The sequence below is a fragment of the Benincasa hispida genome, chromosome 6, assembly GCF_027475165.1.
Source record: "Benincasa hispida cultivar pf3 chromosome 6, pf3_genome.v1.1, whole genome shotgun sequence".
Lineage (NCBI taxonomy): Eukaryota > Viridiplantae > Streptophyta > Magnoliopsida > Cucurbitales > Cucurbitaceae > Benincasa > Benincasa hispida.
Window position 1 is genome coordinate 14,253,553 of NC_143483.1, and position 26,596 is coordinate 14,280,148.

The window sequence follows — 26,596 nt, forward strand, 5'->3', positions numbered from 1 at the left end:
CACTTTTAGGAAAACTTTCACACCAGTCTCAAATTCTAGGTCCTTACATTTTACATCGGCATAGCTCTTCTGTATACGAGCCCTGATCTTCTGTATTGCCTCATTTGTGGTCTGCACCAATTCAAGTCCTAACAATCTCCTCTCTCCTACCTCATCCCAATACACAGGGGACCTAAAACTCTTACCATATAGGGCCTTAAAGGGCGACATCCCAATAGTGGACTGGTAGCTATTATTATAAGCAAACTCCATTAAGTGCAAGTGAGCATCCCAACTTCCTAAAAACTCTTATGGCATAGGCAGGCAACATGTCTTCTAGTATCTGATTTAATCTCTCTGTCTGCCTATCAGTCTGAGGGTGGAAAGCTATACTGAAGTCTAACCGGGTCCCCAAAGCTGCCTGGAGACTTTTCTAGAAGTTAGACGTGAAACGAGGGTCTCTGTTCGACACAATGGACACGAGCACTCCATGCAATCTTACCACCTCCTTCATGTATATCTGTGCCCACTTATTCACTAAAAATGTGGGCTTTCTAGATATGAAATGTGCTAACTTCATAAGTCTGTCTACAACGACCCATATCACAGTGAAACCTTTGACTATCCGAGGTAACCCCACGATGAAGTCCATAGGCACATGCTCCCACTTCCATTATGGTACACTCAATGGCGGTAAAAAGCCTGCTGACTTCTGCCTCGAGGATTTCACCTACTGGCACACCAAACACTTACTGACGAACTTTGCAACCTCTCTTTTCATATCATTCCATCAATAGTAACGTTTCAGGTCCCGATACATCTTAGCGCTGCTAGGGTGAATTGAAAATAAGGAACTATAAGCCTCTGACAACAACTCAACTTTAATGTCACTAACTGCTGGTACACACAGACGCCCTTGATAAAGGAGGCCACCTTCCGCTGAAACTGAGAATTCACCGTCCTGGCCTGACTCCACCCTACGAACTTTCTCTTCTAGATAAGGGTCATCTCGCTGTGCATCAATAATCTTCTGCCTTAGACTTGGTCGCATCAACAACTGTGCTAACTGTGCTGTGACCTTTCCTATAACCACTACAATCTCTACCCTCTCTAGTTCCCTACACAAGTGAGTCTGTCTGGTAATGAGGGCCACTGAATGGGCCACCTTTCTGCTTAAAGCATCTGCTACTACGTTTGCTTTTCCCAAGTGGTACAAAATTTCATAGGTATAATCCTTCACTAGTTCCAACCACCTTCTTTGCCTCATGTTTAACTCTTTCTGAGTGAAAAAGTACTTTAAACTCTTATGGTCGATGAAGATCTGTATCTTCTCTCCATATCAGTAATGTCTCCAGATCTTGGGAGCAAAAACCACCGCTACTAACTCTAAGTCATGCATGGGATAATTCTATTCATGCTTCTTCAGCTGACGTGAAACGTAAGCAACTACTCTACCCTACTGTATCAATACGCATCCCAACCCTTTCTTGGATGCATCACTGTAAATGACGAAACCACTTGATCCATCCGGTACTGTAAGAACTGGGGCTGAAACCAGCCTCTACTTGAGGTCTTGGAAACTGTTTTTACAAGCCTCATTCCAAACAAATGTTGCTCTCTTCCGGGTCTACTAAGTTAATGGGGCGGCTATACGAGAGAAGTCCTTTACAAATCATCTATAGTTACCTGCTAACCCTAGGAAACTGCACACCTCATTGACTGTGGTTGGACGAGCCCAACTCGTAACTACCTCAACCTTTGCAGGATCCACAGAGACACCTTCTTTCGATACTACATGCCATAGGAAGGACACATGTTTCAACTAAAATTCACATTTAGAAAACTTAGCATATAACTTATTGGCCTCAACGTCTCCAACACTTTCCACATATGCTCCTCATGCTCGGCCTCTGTCTTGGAATAAATCAAGATGTCATCAATAAAAAAAATCACGAAAGTGTCGAGGAATTCCTTGAACACCCTATTCATCAGAGCCATGAACACTGCTGGTGCATTCGTTAGACCAAATGACATCACTATGAACTCATAATGTCCATACCTCGAACGAAAAGCTGTCTTGGTATGCCACTGTCCTTTATCCTCAGCTAGTGGTATCCTGACCGGAGATCAATTTTAGAGAATACTGTAGCTCCCTATAACTGGTCAAACAAATCATCGATCCTAGGGAGAGGATACTTGTTCTTGATGGTCACCTTGTTTAGCTCTCTGTAATCAATGCACAAACGTAACGATCCATCCTTCTTTTTCACAAACAAAACAGGTGCACCCCATGGTGACATGCTAGGGCGTATGAAACCCTTGTCCAACAACTCCTGCAATTGGACCTTCAGTTCCTTCAAATCTGTCGAGGCCATCCCTATATAGAGCCCTTAAAATAGGGGTTGTGCCTGGCTCCAATTTAATGGCAAAATCTATCTCTCGCTGCGGGGGCAATCCTGGAAGATCTTCTGGAAAAATGTCTGGAAAATCCCTCATTACTAGCTACGAAGTCATGGTGACTTCATTCTCTCTGGTGTCCACCACACTAGCCATAAAGCCCCAGGCTCCTTGGTCAAATAGTCTACTGGCCTTCAATGTGGATATCACTTTGGGTAGAACTACGGTTCCAACCCCTTTAAACTTAAAAATGGCTCCTGTAGGAGGGTTAAAGATGACCTCCTTACGAGAGAAATCTATGTTGGCATGATTAGCAGCTAACCAATCCATACCCAATATAACATCAAAATCGCGCATATCTAAAATTATCAGGATTACATCTAATGCGCGATTGGCTACCTCTACCTGACATGCTTTTATCTTTTCTGTAGCTAACATGATCTCTCCTGATGGAGTGAAAATGGAAAATGCAAATGGCAAAGGTTCTGAGTCTAACATGGCATGCCTCACAAATACAGCAGATATAAACGAGTGCGAAGAGCCAAAGTCAAATAAAACAAGAGCATGGTGTCCCAAAATGGGAAGTGTACCTGTCACCACGGTGCCTGAATTCTCGGCCTCACACTAAGTGGTAGAAAATACACTCCCCTGCTGTTGTTGGCAGCTCGAACCTCCCTGGAATGAGCTTACGGGCTGGCCCTTGTGCTCAGGCACATTTTCAACTGGTATACGTGATTTAGTTACTTTCTTTGCATCTATAAATGCATTGTAACTGATTTTCTATATTTTATAAATGAATTATCTTCTAAACATTAAGTTCACATTAGTTGTGCAGAGATCTAAATGGACAATAGCGATGCATTCCATGTAATTTCTTTTTCCAACTTTTTAATTTCTCCCTCCCCCCCCCCCAATGTTGGAAAATTTGTCTCATTAAAATGAAAATCAACAAATCATACAATAAATACATCACTCGTCAGGAGTTCAAGATATTTAATAATTGATGTGGAGTCATATCCAATATATATTCTTGACCTCATTTGAGGACCCATCTTAGTATGTTGTTGTGGAGAAATTAGAACATATACTGCACATCCAAAAATTCTCAGATAGGAAATATTTGGCTCATGACCATAAGCTAGTTGTAATGGTGAGTAGTTATAATAAGATACTGGTCTAATGCGTATAAGTGACGCTGCATGCAAAATAGCATGTCCCCATAAAAATGTAGGAAACTTAGCTCTCATAAGCAATGGTCTAGCAATTAACTGCAAACGTTTGATGAATGATTCTACTAAACCATTTGGTGTATGAACATGAGCTACAAGATGTTCAACACTTATCCCAATTGACATACAAAAATGATCAAAACTATTAGAATAGATGTCACGAAAGGTTGTTGCGCCATAGAGAAACCACAACCTTGAAAGCAATTACGGTGCTACCTCGGTGCTAATCACTATGTTGGTTGCGCCTCAAGGTTAACACATCTCCAATTTCAGACGTGCACTCATCAGAAAATGGACTAGAACCGATGAGAAGAATGCACATAATAGAAGAATAATTTAAAAGAAAATATAAAAAGGAAATCAAGTTGTTATGTCTCTTCTCTCAGGTCTGGTTTGTGTTAAATAGCAGTGGAGAGGAGGACAAGAATGGTCAGAAGACTTGAATGGTCTGAAACAAACGTTCACAAACTGAACGATTATAAAACAAACGGTCACAAACTAAATGGTCACAAAAAAAAAAAAAGAATGAACAGTCAACAAAATACTAATAAAAAGATTTAATAAAAATTTTATTAAAAAATAATTAAAAAGATAAGTAATAAAAAATTTAGTTCTTTTTCGCGCAAGCGCGGTTACCCAAACCCGCCCGACTAAATGGACGGGCGGCAGCGCACGCGTGTGATGAAAGGGTTATACTTGTTAACTTTGGATTCTGATCTAGAATGCCTTGATATTTACACCCTCTAGGCAATTCTAAATCTATCCATGGGACAAAACTTCCCATTCCCCTTAACTTTCCTATGGGCTTAAGCCTAAAAGTCATTTCCAACAATCCCCCGATAAATGATAGTTACTGAAAAGTTAACAAGTAAATAATGTAAAAAGTTTATTTGAAAAAATTGTTCTTTGAAAAAGTTGTTCTGAGTAAATAAAGAAGATTAAACTTAAACATCAATATCTAAGGATTTGAATTGATGCATAGTGAAGTAGGGCAACAACCTTGTTAGAGAGAGTGAGTTACTTCTTGAACTTTCAATAACACTGGTGTTGGGGTTGATGCCCTAAATCTTGTAGGGTCCTATAGTTTGTAATTGTAATGTACTAATGGTTTATTTATGTAATAAAATATTTGATGTTTTATTTCAAAATTAGTTGTGTTAACCACAAACTAATAAACTAACATCCAAGGTTATCTTGTAGCTTAAACATGTATGTAGAGACATACGGGTGGATCATGTTTAAGTGATAACCTAAATGGTCTGTAGTAGATGGATAAGGATGGATACCTTATCCTAGTGACACTACGAGTATGGCCTGTTTTGTAGATGTTACAATTGTTGTAAGTGCTACAAAGGATCTGATCTTGATCATTCACATGGAGACATGTGAGTGGAGATATTCTATAAAAAGGAGTTTGTATAAGACCGAACCACGAAATATTTAGTCTCATTATATAATGCCCTTCACAATAGAGACTTACATTTCACTAGGATGATCCTAGGTAACATGACTTAAATCCTGAGTGAGTTGTGAACTCTTGCCTATGAAGGCGGTCCTTTGATTTATATGGGTGAGAGTGGCCAGATCGCCGACTCAACAAACCTACCATTTTGGGGATTTGTCTGATTGGGGAGCTGGGAACACAACTACACAAGAAGGAATTCACTCTTTCCCCAACGTTAGAGGTAAGTAGATAAATTACTCCTTTAAGGACTGATTTTGAGGCTTGAACAATGTGGCGCGACACTCTCTCCTAGCCCAATAGGGGTTTAGTCATAGTTGGACTATGTTTTATTGTTCATTAGATGGATCAGCGGTACTTAAGGAGTTAGAAGTAACTACAAGGGCAAAACGGTAATTTTGGCCTAGTTGTACTTACGAGCAATTTGTGAAGGGTCATCGTACAGTTGATTGATTATATCCAATGGACACAGAAATATATCTGTAGTGTGAAGAGTACAACTGACGGTCTTTAGTGGAGTGCCCGTCAATTAACGAATTAAAATTAAAGAGTTTAATTAATTATTGACGTACCGTTGGAGCTTCAAGCTACAGGTCCATGAAGTCCCCTCAGTAGTTCAATGGGTTTTAATGAGAATCAGTTTTTGAATTAATTTGAATTGTTCAAATTAATTGAAGAAATTAATTATATGTGATATAATTAATTTAATTTAATTCTATATAATATAATTACTATAATGTATTTGATACATTATAATATTAAGTGTTTATGTGAGGAAATAAATATTTGAATATGATTCAAATATTAATTATATGAATTGGATTCATATGGTTAAAATTAATATAAATGTGATTTATATTAAAAGCCATTGGTGAGAGAAATGTATGTTATATTTGATATAACATATAGCTTAATATATATTATATGATAAGGTAGTTATCATATAAATATAAATATTAAATAATTTATTAAATAAAGAAATAAATTTAATTTAATTAATTTATTTTTGATTTAATGTTATTTGGGAGGGAGTTGTAACTCGTTTCCCCATCTTTTCTCTCCAGATTGTGTATGTGGGTTGGTTAAACTTTATTTCTCTGTGTGTTGAAGAAAGAAAACATAGAAAAATTACACAAGGTAGTTCTAAGATCTTAGATTAGATCTCAGACTTTTCTTCTCTTCTCCTCTCCCAATCCCTTTCCTCACCAAAATAGTCAAAGGCCACTACTTCTGGATTCTCATCTAGAGAATACCGAGGTTGCTTTTGTGGTAGTGTCCTTTTGGTGTTTGTGTTTTTCACAGTGAAGAAGATTTTGTTCTTTAAGGGTAAGTCTTCCATTCCCTTTTTTTCTTCTTAGTTTCTCAAGTATGTTGTATGTTTTTTTTAATTAAATGCATGATTTGTTCTGTTTCTCTGTAAAATTGCGTTCTGTAAATTTTTTAGAATTGGGACGATCTGCTTCTGCTGCGGACCCTTCGCAGGGATCTTTCAACTGGTTAAGACCCCCACAACACGTTTTACTCCTAGTCTTCTTTCAATTTTGCGATATAAAGTGTGCTTATTATGACCATACATATAAACCTCGGGTCACCGTGAAACCTTTAGAAAGAGACCTTTAAACTCTTTTATAGAAGGTGACACACCTCCACTATCACGTTAGATGCTTCATCAAGTTTGTTAGAGATAAACCACTCAAACTAAGCTATGAAGATTTAATCATTTAGCCCGTCTCAGGACCATCTTCATCAAGTCTATCAAAAACAAACCACTCAAACACTGAGTTATGAATATTTCATCATTATCCATCAAGTCACATCAGGACCACCTAAAGAAAGGGCTATAGATCATTAAAGAATTTTAGTATTATCCATCAAGTCCATCCTAGGACCACTCACATTACGGACTATGATCCATCAAGTATATTGTAATAGACCACCCAAAAAAAGGGCTATGGACCATCAAGTCTATCACAATAGACCACCCAACCAAAGAGATATATATTCCTAATAAAAGAGCTATAGAATCCTATAAGGATTTAAGCCCCATGTTTACTGATGATTCTAAAATTATTTTCCTTGCTAGGCCTTTAGTCAAAGAATTAACCAAAATTTTCTCAGACCTCATAAATTTCAAGGAAATAATTCCTCCCGTTAACAATTATTTCATAGCTCCATGCTAAGAGATATATGTCTCATTCTCGGCAATACCTATGACAGCCTGTGAATCACAATGCATAGAAACTGGTATCGATGCCCTTCACAATGGTATATCTCGTAGTAGACTTCTAAGCCATTCAGCCTCCTGTCCTGCTAGTTCTAGAGCAATAAATTTAGATTCCATAGTGGCTTAGCTATGCAAGTATGTTTTGCAGACTTCCATGATATTGCTCCTTTGAGTAAGAATACATATCCACTTGTAGAACTGATCTCGTCATTATCAGATACCCAGTTTTCATCACAATAACCTTCTAATACAGTAAAGAATTTGTTAAAATGCAAACAATAGTTCATGGTTCCCTTAAGATATCTTAATATACGACGAAGAACACTCTAATGATCCTTATCAAGATTATGTATATTCTACTCAATCTACTCACAACATATGCAATATGAGGTCTAGTATAGTTCATTAAAAACATAACATTACCTATAATCTTTGCATATTCAAATTGAGATACACAATCACCTTTATTTTTCCTTAAGACTTATACTAGCATCATATGGAGTTCTTGTAGGATGATAATCAAAATAGTCAAACTTCTTTCATAATTTTTCAATGTAGTGTGATTGACACTGAGAAAAATCATTTTTAGTTTTTCTTATGTTAACACCAAGTACTAGTCAGCTTCCCCTAAATCTTTCATTTCAAAATGGGAAGATAATAAGAATTTGGTATTACGTATTGTCTCTATGTTTGTTCCAAAGATGAGCATATTATCAACATACAAATATATGATCACACACTCAGCTTTGAACAACTTTGAATAAACACATGTATCTGAGGAGTTTACCTTAAACCCATCAAAGTATCATTAAATTTTTCATACTATTATTTGGGAGCTTTTTTAAGACCATATAAATATTTTTTTTAGTTTACATACTTTCTGACCCGGCTACTGTAAAGCCTTCAGATTGTACAATATAGACTTCTTCTTCTAGATCACCATTGAGGAATGTTGTTTTTACATCCATTTAGTGAATTAGAAGTTCAAGGATAGCAGCTAGTGCAATCAGGACTCTAATAGTAGCTATTTTTGTTACAGGGGAATACATGTCAAAGTAATCAATACCTCGTTTTTGTGTATACCCTACTACTACCAATTTAGTCTTGTATCTTTCAATTGAACCATCTGGCCTCATTTTCCTTTTGAAAATCCATTTGCACTTTATAGGCTTACTTCCTTTTGGAAGATCTATTAAGTTTCAAGTTTGATTCATGATTAGAGTATCCAGTTCACTCTTAATAGCTTCCTTCCATAAGCTAGAGTCTATAGAACTTCAAGCTTCTTGGTAGTTCTAGGATCCTCATCTATTAGATACATATATGTAAACTGATAACCTATATCATTTGGCATCTCAACTAAAAAAGTAGTTCAAAAATCAGGACCAAAATTTTTCTCAGCTCTCTGTCTCTTACTTCTTATACGTTCTATATCTAGCATTCTATCCGTGGTGCTGACATCTACAATGTTAGACATACTACTAGAAGTTATATTATTTCTTGTTTTATTAATGCTATTAGATAAGAAAGACATAGAAACATAACCATTCTCACAATTAGTCATTCTAACATATTCAGTGTTTCTTCTTTTCAATGGAAAAACATGCTAAAAAAATTATGCATCTCTATATTCACATACGAATCTATCATTCAAGCAAATAAATTTGTATACAGCACTATCTTGAAGCATAACCAATAAACACACAATCAAAATTTTTAGATCCTACCGTAGGTTTTTTAAATGCAGGATATGGTACTTTAGCTAAACATCCCCACACCCTTAGGTAAGAGAGATTAGGTGCATATCTTTTCCAGAGTTTGTAAGGTGTCTTATCCAGTTTCTGTGAGGTACTCTGCTAAGAATAACATGTTATCAGACAATTCAGAACTTAACAACATAACATTCATTATCTCCTTAAGAGTTCTATTTTTACGTTCTACTATACCATTTTGTTGTGGTGAATAAGATGCAATAAATTCATGAATAATGACATTTGATTCACAAAATTCTTTAATTGTATTATCACTGTATTCACCACCTCTATCTGTCTTAACCTTTTAATCTTCTTATCTAATTGATTCTCTACTTCTACTTTATATTTCAAAAGCATACTACGAGCTTCACCTTTGTCTTTAAAAGATAGATTTTGGTATATCTAGAAAAATCATTAACAAAATAAATGTAGTAATTTTTCCCACCTTTACTTATGGTGTTTTTGAAATCAGCTAAATCCTAGTGAATCGGTTCTAGTAATTATGTACTTCAAGATGTGACAGGTTTAAAAGGTTTCTTGATAAACTTTGTTTCTACACAAATAGGACATTTACTAGTTTCATGCGTTTCAGATGCATTAATCAATTTTAAATCCTTAAGTTTTTTAACTTATGCAAGATTCACATGACCTAGTCTACCATGCCACATATCAAAAGACTCAACTATGTAAGTAGAATTAGAAGCATTGACATTCATCATATTTGTAATAGAGATAGTATTCAATACAAAAAAACCATCAGTAAGATATCTCTTACCAACAAAATCTCTATTTTTGGAGAGGACAATCTTGTCAGCTTCTAGGACAACCTTAAGCCCAGTCCAATTCAACAGACTCCTAGATACCAAGTTCCTACGTAAGGAAGATACATACAATACATTACTTAAGGATAAAGTTTTTCCAGAGGTTAATTTTAAAAGAACCTTCCCTTTTCCAAGCACTCTTACTGTAGTCGAGTTACTCGTGAACACACATTCTCCATCAGTAGTGTCCTCGTAGTCATGGAAGAGCTCTCGGTTTGAACAAAAATGTCTCGAAGCTCCAGTGTCAAGTATCTAGTCGATTTTTTCCACTCGACTTGCTTCCACAATCGGATTAGCTTATGGTGTGAGTTGTTGATTTGACCTTCCTTTCCTTTGACTGCATTGGTAGGATTTGTGCTCAGGTGTCTCGCAGACATAGCAAATATATATTTTTTTTCTTTTCAATCTTCCCACCAATAGTTTTATGACATGCATTCTTCTGAGAAGAACTATTTTTCCAAATTGCTTTTTATGATTTTTGGACCTATCTTTGTGAATACCAGAAGATTCAACCAAATTAGCATTAACTGAATTTAGATTTAAAAAAATTAGATTATCTTTTAGCTTGTTGGCTTCTTCCATGCGCATGTGACTGATTAGTTCCTAGAGTGTCAGATCCTTTTTTTTTTTTGTGTTTCAGATGATTTTTGTAGTCGCTCTAGGATGGGGAAAATTTCTCAAACAGTATATTTGCTTGGAGAACCTCACATATTTTCATGCCATTGGTCAAAATGTTGGACACCAAATTTTCATATTCATGTATCTGCTCCACTGTCGGTTTCTCGTGTCATTTAAAATTGTAGCCAATTACCAACAACGTACTTTTTGCGACCAACATCATCTCCTCCATATAAGGACTCCAATGTACTCCAAATTACCCTTGCAGACTTTTAGATCATGAACAAATCGAACATCGAATCTGTCATATGATTCAACAGATGGCTACAAATTGTTTTGTTGTCTTTCTCGTACTTATCAGGATCAATCGCGGAGAACTGCTTTGATTGGTCAGAAACATCAAGAGGTTTGTTTGGAGGATTCTGGATTAGAGATAGTGGTCACCTTCTCGGTATCAGTAGACACTTCTGTGGTGAGGATGTAATCAATCTCCAACTGCTTGAAGAAGATTAATAATTTCTGAGACCAGCGGCGATAATTTGCTCCATCTTTGGTTCGAGTTTGGACAAATTGGGGAGAACCTTTCCATTCTTGGTCGATATTTGGTTAATTGTTTTCAGATTGTTAGAACGGATGTCACGAAAGGTTGTTGTGCCGTGGAGAAACCACTGTCCTGAAAGCAATTACGTGCGACTTTGATGCTAATCGCTATGCTGGTTGCTCCCCAAAGTTAACACAGTCTCCAAATTTAGATGTGCACTCATTGAAAAATGGACTAGAACCGATGAGAAGAATTCTCAGAACAGAAGAAGAATTTAGAAGAAAACAAAAGAAAGAAATCGAGTTATTATGTCTCCTCTCTCAGGTCTGATATGTGTTAAATAGCAGTGGAGAGGAGGTCACAAACGGTCAGAAGACTCGAACGGTTTGAAACGAACTGTCACAAACTGAACGATCACAAAATGAAAGGTCACAAAACGAATGATAACAAACCGAACGGTAAAAAAAAAAAAAATAGTCACAAAATACTAATAAAAAGATTTAATAAAAATGTTATTAAAAACTAATGGTCAGTAATAAAAATTTGGTTCTTTTTCGCACAAGCGCGGTTACCTGAACCTGTCCGTCTGACTAGACAGATGATGGTGACAGTGCATGTGGTGAAAAGGTTGTAGTTCTACCACCAACACACTTTGGATTCTCATTTAAAATGACTTAGTATTTATACCCTCTAGGCAATTCTAAATCTATCCATGTTGGACAAAACTTCCACCCCTCTTAATATTGCTATGAGCTTAAGCCCAAAAGTCATTTCCAACAAAAACTCTTAAAAATATTTACAACTAATAACAAAATATCACAGTCTATCGACTATTATCCGTGTTTGACATAGATAGTAGTCTATCATTGTATCATAGATAGACTGTGATATTTTGCTGTTATTTGTAAATATTTTGGTTCATTTTCCTATATTTGAAAACAATCCTAATAAAATTACCAAAAAGGGAAGTAGAAAAATAAAAGTGGGAGAAAACTCCCAATGCAATGTATAACGATTAAGTATCCATAAAAGGATTCAATTTTGAATTTTACATGCATAATTTCACATGTTGAACCAAAATAGAAATGATCATTAAATTAAACCTAAAAAGAAAAGAAAAAAAAAATCAAAATGCAGAGAATTAATGATGATATTGATCCTGCATTTAAATGATCATCATGCACAAGTAACTAAAATTAATTAATGAGTCCTTAAATTAAATGAGATTCAAAATCTTGAAGTTGCTCCAAATCTGTCACTACTTGATACATTGAAGGTCTGTGTTTAGGGTCTTCTGAGAGACATTTAAAAGCAAGTTTAGCTGTTGTGATTGCCTTCTTTACACCACACTGATCTCCCGCAATTCTACTGTCCATTATCCTCATGATTCTTCTGTTGCTAATATTAGGCTTTGCCCATTCTACCAAATTTTGTTCTCTTGGAGGCTTTGTTGTATCCAATGCTCGTCTTCCACATAATATCTCGAGTAAAACCGCTCCGAAACTGTACACGTCGCTCTTCGGTGTCAAATAACCTAATTTCAAAACCAAACTCAACTTTAGCAATTTCAAATGCATATCTTGTTTGGTAGCGTTTCTGTTGAAGAACAAATCTCCTTCTCTCTTGGTTCTTATTTCTTATTTTGTGAGTGAAAAATGTAAAGTTTTTACATGAATATAAAACTTTAAAATCAAATATAGAAAATTTTTATATCATATGTATGGTTTTAGAAGAAGAATAATAAAACAATACGCATTTATATATGTTCCGCAGGAAAAAAAAAAAAGAAAAAAAGAAATTTGAGCCCCATTTAACAGTGGTTTTGTTTCTGTTTTATATTTTTCAAATTTATGTTCCTACGTTCTCAATTTCTCTATTATGATTTTTACCTATTTCAAGAAATACTTGAATTTTTAAATAAATTCTAAAATCAAAAACAAAATTTTGAAAAATACTGTTTTTTAGTTTTGAAAACTTGGGGTAGAAAAAGTGGATGACCATATATAGGAACGTACATGGAGAATAGTATTTATTAGGTTAATTTTTTTTTAAAAAAATTCAATAAAACTAAAAACCAAATAGTTACCAAAAGAGATTTTGATTTTCTACACAATTTTTGGACACGTCATATTTGTGAAAAAAAAAAAGTAAAAACAAGAAACATCATGAATCTACAAAACGATTCTATTTAAAAAAAACTAAAGAACAAGAACAACACACCAAAAACAAGAACGTTATTATACGAGCACCTCAAATACGTATTAAAAATTAATGGAACAAGAAACATCTTGAATAGTTATAAAACACTTCAATTTCTTAAAAAAAAAAAAAAAATTAAAGAACAAGAAACAAAAACGTTATTAAATAGGCGCCTAAAAAACGTATTAAAAATGAATGAAATGTGGCATATACCTGTGGCCATGTATTCGGGAGCTGCATAGCCATAAGTACCCATACATCTTGTGGAAACATGGCTTTGATTGCCCACTGGCCCGTCCTTAGCCAGTCCAAAGTCTGAGATTTTGGCATCGTAATTCTGTGTGATTAAATTCAAAACAATATATTATAATTAGATCCAAGATCATATGTTAGTAATTAATACATCAAACTTCGTTATAAACAGTATACAAATTTATATTATATTATGGTTAGAATTTATAAATTTATATATATATATATACCGCATCAAGCAGGATGTTTGAGGATTTGAAATCACGATGGATGACTTTTTGGCCATGCAAATACGCCAATCCCTTAGCTGCATCCAGAGCAATTTTCATTCGCAACTTCCATGAAAGTGGTTGAGACCCAGATCCTCCTGAAATTAAAATTACTCATTTTCTTAACATTTTCCTATATTGATTTGGAAATTAACATAAAATCTAACCAATCTTAATCTTGATGCTGTTTACGTTTTATGATTTTTTTATCTGTCGATTCCATAACAAAAGTGATGCTCTAAACTTTTTCTAACTTGTTCTTACTTTACTTGATAGATTTAATAGATACAAAACTAAGAATTTAGAGATGAAATAGATTAAATTTATAATTTAACGTTTTTCGTACCAAGGTGGTAGTTAAATCTAAATGATAAAAGGAATGAATGGAGGAAGATGAATTTAGGAGGTTGACTCACTTCCAAAAAGGTGATTGTCCAAGCTGCCTCTTGACATGAACTCATAAGCAAGAAGTTGATCCTCATTCTCCAAGCAATAACCGATCAGTTTCACCAAATTAGGATGATGCAACTGCCCCAAATAGTTTATTTCCGTCTATAATCAACAAAATTCCAACATTACCCCCACATTAATACAAATAATTGAAAATTTTAAACTATATTTTACTAGACTAATTACTTGGATGATGCATTCCATTCTCGCCACACACCAAAAATAAAAAAATATTTTTTTTGTCACATGACAAATTATGATTAGAGAATTTGGTAGAATGTACAAAGATAGGTGCTATCCAAAATGCATCTAAGAATTTCTCGTTTTTAAATGAAAATATTAAGAGAACGTTTGGAACGTTGAGTTGGTTATTATAGTCAATAGGTTATAGTAATTTGTGTTTATAGTGCATATTATTTTAGTTTGGGTTCTATTTTAGTTGAGTAGGAATAGTAAACACTATAATAAAGAAAATGAGAATAAAAGAGTGAACACGGATAAAAAGTGACTTGAAATATTAATATTGTAGTTAATTGTGGGTTATAATAGTTGGAACCATGACTATTATAATTGGTGTCCTAAACATGGGGTGGGTTACTTCGCTCAAACATCCTCTAAATAGTAATTTGGTTAAAAATCAATTTTCGTCCCTAAACTTTCATAAAAGTAATAATTGAGTTTTTGAATTTTGATTTGTAACAATTTATTCTATATATTTTCAATTTTGTAATAATTTAGTCCTTAGACTTTACTATGTAAAATTTAGTCATTGTATTTTAAAAATCGTAACGACATTGTATTTTAAAAATCGTAACGAGTTAGTCCCTATTTAGAATTTAGAATTTAGTGTTAATGAGATTTATTGTATAAATAAACCGATAAACTAATTAGAGTCACAATAATTTTACAAAATATAAAACCTACATATTTGATTAAATTGTTATCAAGATTAAATCGTGACACACTAAAATTTAAGACTAAATTATTATAAAATTAAAAATATAAAAGGACTAAATCATTTTAAATGAAAGTTGATGGCCAAACAATTTTAAAGGACAAAAAATCGACGAAGGTGAGGAGTAATTGGATACTGACCAACCATTCATTGTGGCCTTGGAAGCCATCTTGATTGTGTCTTTTGACAGCAATAGCGATGCCAGAGCCGGGCTTGGTGGCGGTGAACGATTGCTGGTCGATCCAGCCCTTGAACACACTCCCAAACCCACCTTCCCCGACCATACTCCCTTGCCGGAAATTTCCCGTCGCCTTTTTCAGTTCATTAAAGCAAAATCTCTTCAGATTCGGAGACTGCAGAATCTCGTCCTCTGTTCTTGGACTTGGATGGACAGAGGCAGAGGAGCTCGAACCATTCGAATTCACTGAATAAAAGAAAAGAAAAAAGCAAAAAAACTGCAAATTTAAGAAGACTGAACTGATTTTCATGAAGTTTAAAAGCGAAGAACAAAATTATAATGAATGAATGTACCACAAGAAGGGGTTCTGTTTTCTAAAGCAACAACACTAACACAAGATCCCATTTTTCTGTGGAGTTGATCTGAAAATGGGGATATGAACTAATTAGAGAGATGAGAATATGTATGTGTGTATATATAAATATAAGTGTGAGGTGATTTGCCAATGGGAATTTGAGAAAAAAAAGGTCAAAAGTGAAAGCAAATGTTTGTGTAAAAGGGTTGACACGAGTTGACTCGTGGTTGTCGTCTGAGGAGTCGGCCAGATACCGTATCTTCTCTGATGGAAAGGACAACGAAACTAACAATTTACAAACCAAACCACACTCACTCTCTCACTACATCTTTTGTTTTCAAGTATATGTTTATAAATATGAAAACCATGAGAAATTGCTAGAAAATAATAAGTATAAAAAAAAAAAAAAATTAAAACCCTGTTGGTTTCTTTTTTTAAATTTTTTTTTTTTAAATTTATGCTGGTTTGTTCTCATTTTTTAATTTTAGTTTTAATAAACCCTTAAATTCTTTGTCTAATTTTAAAAATAAAAACAAAATTTCTCTAGTTTTTATTTTTTGCTTGGCTATTGCAACATTAATGAGAAGTATAAAATAAAAGGGTAAATTGCAATAGATAATAATTTTAAGACTAATAATAGAGTGTGTAACAATATTTTAAAAAAAAATTCAAAGAGCAATTTTCTCAAACTTTCTTGTTTATTTTAGTATTATTCTTATTATACATTTTTTTTTTCTTTCTGAGTTTAACAGTTTTGTTGGGAGATTCTATCCTATGATTATTTGATCCATTTTTTTTCCAAATGATCTTTTTTGGTAGTTTTGTGCATCTTATTTCTCATTCATGATTAATATTGGATTTTTTCTTCTCAATTTTGTCATTTTTTCTTTTATTTTCATTATATGTCCGATTTCATACAACATTATTTTTCTTTAGTTATATATGGTTTTCATTGACTTTTCTCTTCTTTACAAGTTTCTTTTGCCTCTATCTTATTATTTGGCTAGTGTTTGTCATTATGTTTTTTAGCACGATATTTTGGGATTATAACTTTCTATTAAAAATGGAATATTTAATTAGTAAATATTCAACCTAGACAAGTTACACATTTTGTAACCTATACTCTTTCATGTCCTATAAATAGTATTGTATGATATCTTTGTAATACACACCACAATAGAGATAATATATATGTTCCTATTTTTTTTCTCTTCATCTCTCTCGTGCGTTCTTATTTTTTTTTTAACACTTTGACTTTTTTAATCAAAAGTCTATGTCTAATATAAGTTAACTATTCTAATGTTGATTTTTATCATTGTAGATTTTTTCATAGTTAGAAGTCTAACACTAAAATATTTTTAATCTATCAATGATAGACAAGTATGACTAATAAGTTTCAATCACAATGCACAACTAATATATATTCTATCTAGTTTATTATTGATAGATTTCAAGCAAATAATTTTATTTTTCTTTCTTTATTTTGTCACTTTTTCGTTCAATTTTGTTTTCTTCGCCTCTTTGATTGATACTCAACCAAATATTAAAAGTAATTTGATGCAATCTCTTTTTCAAAACAACCATAAGAACTAAAAACAACAAAATTGCTGCTAAAGTATCTATCATTGAAGCTTAAAAGTAGACAATAAAAGTTTAAAAGTAGTCTTATAGATAAGTGACAAATTTCGATATGCTATATGTGGAACCTATGATATGCTATGTTGATGGATTTCAAACGATATAAATTTATAATTCATAGACTCTAATCACTTGTAGAGTATATCACTAATATCTCATATCACTGGTAGAGTCTATTTATGATAGATTATCAGTTATAAACTTTATTGTTGATACCAATTTATCAATGATATATCTCTATCAATGATAGAACTATCACTGATATGAATCTATTAATAATAAAAGTATATGACTACCAAACACTATCACTGGTAGACTTCAAAAATTAGATCTAAATTTTACTTTATATGCAAATTATTTTTGCATTGTGCTATGTTTACTATACTTTGATTTGATTGCTATATTTTCAACTACCCCACAATAAAACATAGAAACTTATTGATAAAAATATTGTTCATAAACTTAAATTTTCAAAATTAAATGACTAACAAATTAGACCTGAGGCGTACGTTCTTAGTGTTCTATTAGTTCAGTTTCTTTTCCTCCATTTTTTTTAATCAGGATGAAGAATCTCAACATTTTTAAAAAATAAAAATTACTTCATCTATTGTAAATTGCTTTGGAAATGACCCACATATTTGTCTAATAATATTCATTTTTTTAACAATCTAATAATATACACTTAAAAAAATATAATTTTTAATGAAACCCTTGAATTCTTAATATTTTATTAATGAGGAATTCTTAATTTCTTTTAAAAAAATGACTTAGTATTTTTTGAATAAAAAATCTTATAGATAAGAAAAATGTTCCTATATAAGTTAATTTTCAATGACTTTTTCTCTCATATTTCAAAATTCCATCGATTCAATTCATTATCGGTCATTAATACCATTGAATCAAAATGTTCATACTACGAACCGATTTATTGGAAACTGGCATTATATCACTAGAGGTGGAAACGATTCGATTTGGTGGTCAAACCGAATTGAATTGATTTATTGGTTGAAACCATGTTATATTCTTTTTTAATTTAAAAATGGTTCGGATTGGTTCGACTTTAAATTTGATTTTGTTCTTTAAATTAAAAGCGGTTCGGTTTTAAATTCGGTTTTACTATTTTATATATATATATATATATATATATATTATATTAGTTAAAAACGATTCGGTTCGATTTCAAATTCGATTTTTGAAAGTGAAACCAAATCGAACCGAATTAATTCGATTTCAAAATTTCTTCAAATCGGATCGAATCGCATTTTTCGATTTCATTGAATTTTCGATTTGGTTTTAAGAAACAGTTCGATTTTTTGTGGTTTGAATGACTTCCCCTAATTACATCAATAAAATCTCTTTAGCATTGGCTATTTAAAAAAATATATAAAAAAAATGACATGGAAATTCCTAGACGTGTCATAAAATAGTTCCCACAAGGAAATTAGCAATTACACGGCGAATCACGAGTTACACGTAGTTTCCAAAATTGCCACATGGGTCGGTCACAAATTTAATTCCCTCGATGAATTATTAAAGCAATAGCTACCTTACCCTTTTAAGTAATAAAAAATAAAAATAAATTAGGTGGGTCCCATCCATGAAGTTGTGAGGAAGAAGCCACTTCATAAAGTAGTATGAAAGTGTTATTTCCGCTAATTTATTTCATTTTGCTTTCGGTGAAATCTATTACACCGGATATGGTCCAGGATTTCATAATCTTATAAATTTTGTTTCTATTGATATTATACCTAATTATCCTCGGGCTTCCCTATAATAATATTTCAAAAGACCTCTTTGGGTGTGAGTTAATTATTATAATCAATATTACTACGGGTATTCAAAAAATCCGATGATCCGAAAAAAACGATCAACCCAACTCAATTCACGCAGTTTGGGTTGGGTTGAGTTCAAATAAATGAAAATTTTATGAGTTGGGTTGGTTTAGGGGTTCACCTAATATAACCCAAACCAACCCGAATGCATAATACCTTTAAAATATATAATTTTATTACTTATAACACAATTATTATACATATATTGATTTTAATTTTAATTTAATTCTAATAATTTTTGAATAATTTATTCTTCAACAATAGTTTCTTTGCACTTTAGAAAGAAATTTTTCACTATTTAAATTGAAATTGAGTTATTAATCTTAATTCAATATATAAAAATAATTAAATAAGATTTTTACATATTTACGTTGCGCTTCTTTTTAGAACAAAATTTTAAACAAATGAGCCGATTAACCCAACCCAACCCAACTAAATATTACAATAAGGATTATTTTTAAATTGGGTTGAGTTTGGTTCATTTTTTAATAAGGATTATTTGTGTTGAAGAAATTTATAACTTGGGTTGAGTCTAAAAAGTCTTTCAACCCAACCCATGAACACTTCTAAATATTACAATAGTTTATTTGTTAACTACAAATTATTTTTATAATCTTAGTAGAAAAATAGTAAACATTCTAACAAATGGAGAAAGAGAGAATGTATAGAACATAATAAACACGATAATAAAAGAGGAATTTTAAATAGTATTATCGTAAATAATTATATTGTAAATTATAAATAGTTATAATATTCATGGAATTCTAAAAATTGATTGGACTGAACCAATGTCGATTACCGATTGATGATCTCTCGATATTTGGAATCTCAAACATGGTGACTTTGAGTTGAGACAAAAATGCCCCTAATTATCCACTATTATTCTATATAGTTTGAAGAATTGATGAGGGATTGATTGAAGAAAAAAAAAGGGAAAAAAAAGGGAAAAGGTATCTATATGATCTAATCTTCAAGTTTTTGTGAAAGTGGAACTTATAATGGATGCTGACTAAAGTAGTCAAGTGTAATCCCATCTAGGATAATGCTTCCACTTTATTGATTTGCCAATCACCATCATTATTTCCCCAATTTATTATCTCTTTTATCAATTTTTTTTAAAAAATAATAATATAAAGAAAAAAAAATTAAAACGAGTTTTGGTGTTAAGCAATATTTTGAAATGTGTTTTGCATCTTATAGTATTATTGTTCTTCATCTTGTCCTACAAGACGTTTGTCATTTTGTCCCTCGTTATGTCTAGGATGTCTCTTGAAATATATATTTTGTTTAAAATTTTTTCTTATCTGAAAAATTATGGGTATTTATTTCTTCAATTTTTTCATTCTCTAGGCTCCACAAACTTTGGTATAGTCTGACTTTCTCTTTTTGCTATACATATTTAAGGGGCCATTTTATTCTTTTTAGGTTAGCCTCTCTATTTAAAATGTGTGTATTGTGAGTTTTGAGCTAGGAATTTTTTAAGTTTTAACTTTCATGGATTGTATTTAATTTTTTTTATCTTTTTCTTATTGTGAGTTTGTTTTAGCCGTCAATGAAGCTTGGTTAAATTTTTATCAGTGTAGCAAATCACATAGGTAGCTCAAGATGAATTTTTGATGTTGTACTGAGGGGAGCTCAATCAAAGCTTGGGAAAAGCTTGCTTATAGAACTGAGAGGATCTCACACTTAGAGGGAGTCTAAATATGTTGAAGTTTAGGGGATCTCTCACTTAAGGGGAGCCTAAATATGTTGTATTAAAGGGATCTCATACAAAACTTGGAAAATCATTATTGTGGGAGTGGGAAGATCTCAAACTTAGGGGAGAGTTTAAATTGAAACTGAAGAATAAGTTGTACGTGAGTCACTAAAGTGGGAGTTTATCAAATAAGTACTATGTTGTAATTATTAAACTCTTTATATAGTGAAATTTCTTTCCGCCAGATATTCGACCCTCCAAATATAAGTATTATTGCACCAAACTAGATCACTCATCTCTATTATTATTTGTTTGATATTAAGTTATTCTATTTTGTAGTAATATGTTACATCATTTTGTGTGACATTTGTATTCTACATTAGATCAATTTTGTTTTTCCACATACTATTTCAAATTTTCTTTAAATTTAATCATGCAAGAGAGTAGGAATAATTTCAATATTTTCACTACTATTCTAATCTTGACTTATTTGCTACAACCAAATATCTTAAAATTATCAGGAGGAGAAACACATGTGTAAACAGAGGGAAATGAGAGGGAAAGTATTGTAAAAGAAAATTAGTTTGAAAATGTTGCAGATATCCAAAGAGTATATATTTAGGAAATAAATGTGTAATTTCTCGACTCAAGCATGATGGGGACCTTTCACCAAATTCTAGCATAACAATATTATTTGATTTTAATTAGGCTATAAAACAGTAATGGATTCAGAAATTTTGTTGACGGAAACTTTATAATTAAAGGATCGTTTAGGAAGGAAAATCTAAAAAAAAAAAAAAAGGTAAGGAATGGACTTAAACCTAAGTTTGAAAGAGGTTAGAAGCCATATTTATTATTAGACTAGCTACTAATATTGATACTATGACAGTTTTTTTTTAAAAATATATATTATATAAAGAACATAAAATTGAGGGGGGTTCGAATTCCAGACTTATACTAAATCCGTTGGTGTCATGAAGTACCTACGACCTAAGTTGTACTTTTGATACAATTAATTAATTGAACCAATTAAACATATAATTCTTACCATGAATGGTGCAATTGTCTTTTGATTGTTTAGAAAGAACATGACTTCATTAAATAAGTACTTTTTGGACCAAAGAGGATTTGACCCATTTGATATATTATTAATATCTCATTTTTCAACGTTAACAACAGTTCAATTAACCAAACGATATCCCATCATTGATTTGCCAACCTTAATCCTCTTTCGTGTGTTTTCAAAATACACTCATTCGTGATTCGATATATATATAAAAAAAGAGTAAATTATGGGTCGAATGGATTTTGGTAAAATCCTTCAATATTATAGATTAGGTCAGAAAATATTTGAACTTTAAACAATCTTAATTCCACCTCTTAGAGTTCTCTTCTAGGAACCGACTCTCTCTCCCAAAGAGGATTATAGTGTTGGGTTATTTCACTAAGTAAAAGTCCTCAATTGGGCTTTTAAATTATGTTTAAAAACAAGAGGCTTCTACACAAAAGGCGTTGAAATGTGGTCCATATTACAGTAATGTCTCTAACATTTTATTTTTTTTTACAAAAAAGTCTTATTTGCCCTAGTTTTTCCACAAATGTAATAGGCTATTTACAAATAAACCCTTGTAATATATATATATTAGAAACCGTTCAGCTGCCACATTGGTATTTTTTTTAAATCTTTCGATTTCCAATGAAAAAATCCACGTCTTTTCAACTTCCCCCACCTCCCACCTCTTTTCAATCGACAGGGTTCCAATGACAAAGGTTCCAACTTCTCCGATCGGTGACCAACGATCGACGACAAAGATCACCAGACTGTAAGCAAACGTTGCACGGAATTTATCACTGTCGAATGGACTGTAGGCGAATGGTGGATGAAATTTTAATTGCGGACAGTGTTGGGATTGGTGTCCTAATTCTCCTGGAGTCTCGTTGTTTTGTAAAGATACACATTGTTTAATGAATAAAACAAGTATTATTTAATTCTTGCATTTACTCATATCCAATAAACAACGCTTCTTGATTATCTTATGTGAACTTAAGCAGGTATATGTGATATACAAGTGGATCATGCCTTGATATTAAATAAGTCTGTAGTATAAGGATTAAGGTGGGATACCTGATCCTGGTGACACTATGGATACGACTCGCTTTGTAGAGGTTTGCAAGAGTTATAAACTACTACATATGGTAGATCCTAACTATTTATGTGAAGACGTGCGAGTGGGGGTGTCCTATACAAAGAGTTTGTATAACACCTGGACCACGAGATGAATAGACTCTATATATAACGCCGTTGATACTAGAGACTTGCATCTCACCTAAACGACCATAGGTGTCACGACCTCAATCCTGAGTGTTTTGGAAACTCTTGCCTTTGAGGGCGGTCCTTTGATTAATATGGGTGAGAGTGGCTAGATTACCAACTCAACATGCCTACCTTTTTGGGGACTTGTCTGATTTGGGAGCTGGAAACTCAATCCACGAGATGGAATTCACTCCTTCCCGAAGTAGGGATAAGTAAAGAGATTGCTCCCTTGAGAGCTGATTCCGAGGCTTGAACATAGTGGTCACAACTTCTCTTTGGAAGAGAAGACTCAGTTATAGTAGGACTATGACTTATGTTCATTAGAGGGATCAGTGGTACTTAAGGAGTTAGATGTAACTACAGGGGCATAACGGTTATTGGCTCAGCTATACTTACGAGCGATTTGTGAAGGGTTGTCGCACTTCTGATTGGTTAAGATGGACACATAATATATCTGTGGTAAGGAGAGTTCAGCTATCGGTCTTTACTGGAGCACCTGGTAGTTAACAGATGATGGATCCCATGATTAAAGAGTTTAGTTAGTTATTCACGTACCGTTGGAGCTTCGAACTACAGATCCATAAGGTCCCCTTGGTAGCTCAATGGATTCAATTGAGGATCAATTCTTGGTGTTGATTTGAAATGTTCAAATTGACAAGAGATATTTTGATTATATATGATATAATCAGTATGATGTATGAGATACATCTAGTGGAGGATTGATGTAAATGAGATTTACATTAAGTACCATGAAATAGAAAAAGAACTATGGTTTATATGTTTCATGAGATGAAATATTAAAACTATAGGTTATAAATATAATATGATAAGTTGGTTATCATTTATATTTATAATAATACTAATTATTGGATAATTAATTCTTTTTCTTTAATAATCAATTTAGTGGGTGGTTATTGGTGATTCATGGTAACCGTGAGATAAAAGAAAAATTATTTTCCTCATTTTAGTAAGTTTTTACAAAAGGTTGAAAATTGATTTTGAGTTTTTTCTCTCTCGCAAAAAGAAACTCATAGGCGCTTGTCAAGTAAATATTGATTTACTAAGCTACAACGTATTTTAGTAAACGATCATATAGTGTTTTGTAGGCGACAGACACTGAGCTAAACGATAAGCTAAATGATCCCTTAGCTTTTGCTAGACGATCATTTAGCTTTAGCTAAACGATTGGGCATCGACCTATGCGATAAGTCTCTGTCTTCTCCCACTTGCCCAATCATGTACACGATTGTTCATTCCTCCTTCGTCTTCCTCATACCAAGTCCAAACAGAGCCCACCATCTGAATTCTCACACCGAGAATACAAAGATAACCTTCTTGGTGGTGTCATACTCAACTCGACATTGCAGAGGTTCTGTGGAGGCTGTTCGTGTGCTGTTGGAGAGTTTGTGACCGAGGCGATCGCTGAGGACGAGTGTGAAGTGTTGTACAGTGTTGCGGTCGTGTTGTTCGAGTGTTCGAGGTTACTGTTTTTCGAGCATTCGGAGCAAGGAGTGTGGAGATGAGTCTACAAATATTTGTAGCTTTCCCCTTATTCATTTGTAGTTTTCATGTTGTAATTTCTATATTGATTGTATAATCACATGTTTTGTGTATGACTGTAATTGTAATGTTCATTCATGATTGTAATTTGGAATGATCTATATTTCGCTGCTCATGAAAATCTCGAGTTCGATTTGCTTCAGACAGAGGGTTTCCTTCTTCTCCATTCGGCAACCAACGACCGATAAAGGCTACCATAATATCAACGACGAACGGACTGAGGCGAACGTTGGACGAAATATCGATGAAGGACAGTAGGTGAATGGACTAAAGGTGGACGAGGGTTTTCTTCAATATTCGGCAACCGTTCTTCTTCGTTCTTTTTCGTTTGGCAACCGACGGCCAACGACGACAAATATACCGACTGCAATTGATAGCAAAATTGGAAATTTCATAGTATTGCCCTAATACCTATGATAATCGACGACCAAATTGGAGAAGGTATACCCCTCTATGATACTACTATAGACAAAAGCTATGTACTAGGGTTTATCGAAAAAGGTACATTGGGGAACTTAAAGACTGATCTTTACTTGAGATTCATGACTAGAAGACTATGTACTGGTGTTTATTGAAAATAAACTGCATAAACTGAAGTTTATGGATACTAAACTAGGTACTGGTGTCTATTGATAATAAACTGCATAAACTGAAGTTTATTGATACTAAACTAGGTACTGGTGTCTATTGATTATATTCCTTTGGGATTTATTGAAAAAGGTACATTGGGGAACTTGAAGACTGATCTTTATTTGAGATTCACGACTAGAATACTACGTACTAGTGTTTATTGAAAATAAACTGCATAAACTGAAGTTTATTGATACTAAACTATGTACTGGTATCTATTGATAATAAACTGCATAAACTGAAATTTATTGATACTAAACTAGGTACTGGTGTCTATTGTTTATATTCCTTTGGGGTTTATTCAAGAAGGTACACTTAGTTTATTGATAAGAAACTACATGAACTGAGGTTTATTTATAATAAACTGCATAGCGATAAACTTTGTATCATAGGACTATTTGAAACTTTATTTTGTTATATACTATCTTATATAAGTCTTAGTATAACTCTACATAAACAAGATGTGTTTTTTTTGATTATATTCCTCTGATGTTTATTGACTAATGTACACTTAGTTTATTCATATGAAACTGCATAAACTGAGGTTTATTTATAATAAATTTCATAGCGATTTTTTTATCATAGGACTGTTTTGAATTTTATTTGCTATATACTATCTTATAGAAGTATTAGAATAACTGTTCCGATGCCTATTTTCTAATACTATATAGTTGTTTATTTGCCATATACAGAGGAATGGATGAATATGTATAGATGTTTAATTCTATAAACATATTCTAATTATCCCCAATATGATACACAATGTGTACACGATTTACTTCCTATAACTACAGGGAAATGGTACGTGCTAAATTTTCATGCCAAACTACAAACAAAAGGAGAAGTGATAGACTTTTGGCATCTACCAGAAGAATGGGCTCCAAGGTGAAAACTACAAAAAATGTTGTACAACATTTCATCAGATGATGTAAGTATGTTACTGATATATATTAGTTTATATATCATTTCCTATAAGACATTATTCTTCATTATTTATCATATAGGATGAAGAACAAATACCTCAACACAAGGAGGGAGAAAAGCAAACATCTTCAAACTTTTTTTACCGTCTATTAGGAGACATGACATATGACTTTATACCATTGAGAGTCGTACTACCCAAAGAAGAAATTGAAGAAGATGATATGGAAATGGTTAGGACATAAATTGTTCCATATAGATACTCTTTTGAGGTATATATCATTGACAAAAATATAAGATTATTAGGTTTCGTTGAATTTAATGC

At 33.0% G+C, this 26,596-nt stretch overlaps 2 protein-coding genes across 2 annotated transcripts; both read right to left on the reverse strand.

The window, feature by feature from the left end:
- Positions 1-769: 769 nt before the first annotated feature.
- On the reverse strand, positions 770-1,246 carry LOC150035443 (uncharacterized). The gene has a single exon (XM_090314316.1). The coding sequence runs from the start codon at positions 1,244-1,246 to the stop codon at positions 770-772; it is 477 nt and encodes a 158-aa protein (XP_090170442.1).
- A 10,908-nt stretch (positions 1,247-12,154) lies between these two features.
- Positions 12,155-15,967, reverse strand: LOC120079531 (receptor-like cytoplasmic kinase 176). Its single transcript, XM_039033743.2, has 6 exons — positions 15,679-15,967; positions 15,288-15,571; positions 14,159-14,294; positions 13,704-13,840; positions 13,435-13,558; positions 12,155-12,556 (listed from the first exon to the last, which is right to left on the reverse strand). Exons 1-6 carry the CDS (start codon positions 15,728-15,730, stop codon positions 12,234-12,236), a joined length of 1,056 nt encoding a protein of 351 aa, XP_038889671.2. The 5' UTR covers positions 15,731-15,967; the 3' UTR covers positions 12,155-12,233.
- Between the last annotated feature and the right edge of the window lie 10,629 nt (positions 15,968-26,596).

Coding starts and splice junctions, on each gene's coding strand:
- LOC150035443 (XM_090314316.1), bottom strand. CDS start 1,246: ATGAGGCAAAGAAGGTGGTTGGAACTAGTGAAGGATTATACCTATGAA.
- LOC120079531 (XM_039033743.2), bottom strand. CDS start 15,730: ATGGGATCTTGTGTTAGTGTTGTTGCTTTAGAAAACAGAACCCCTTCT. Junction 15,572..15,678: donor AAACAGAACCCCTTCTTGTG/GTACATTCATTC, acceptor TCTTTTATTCAG/TGAATTCGAATGGTTCGAGC. Junction 13,841..14,158: donor GGACAATCACCTTTTTGGAA/GTGAGTCAACCT, acceptor TTTTAATTTCAG/GAGGATCTGGGTCTCAACCA.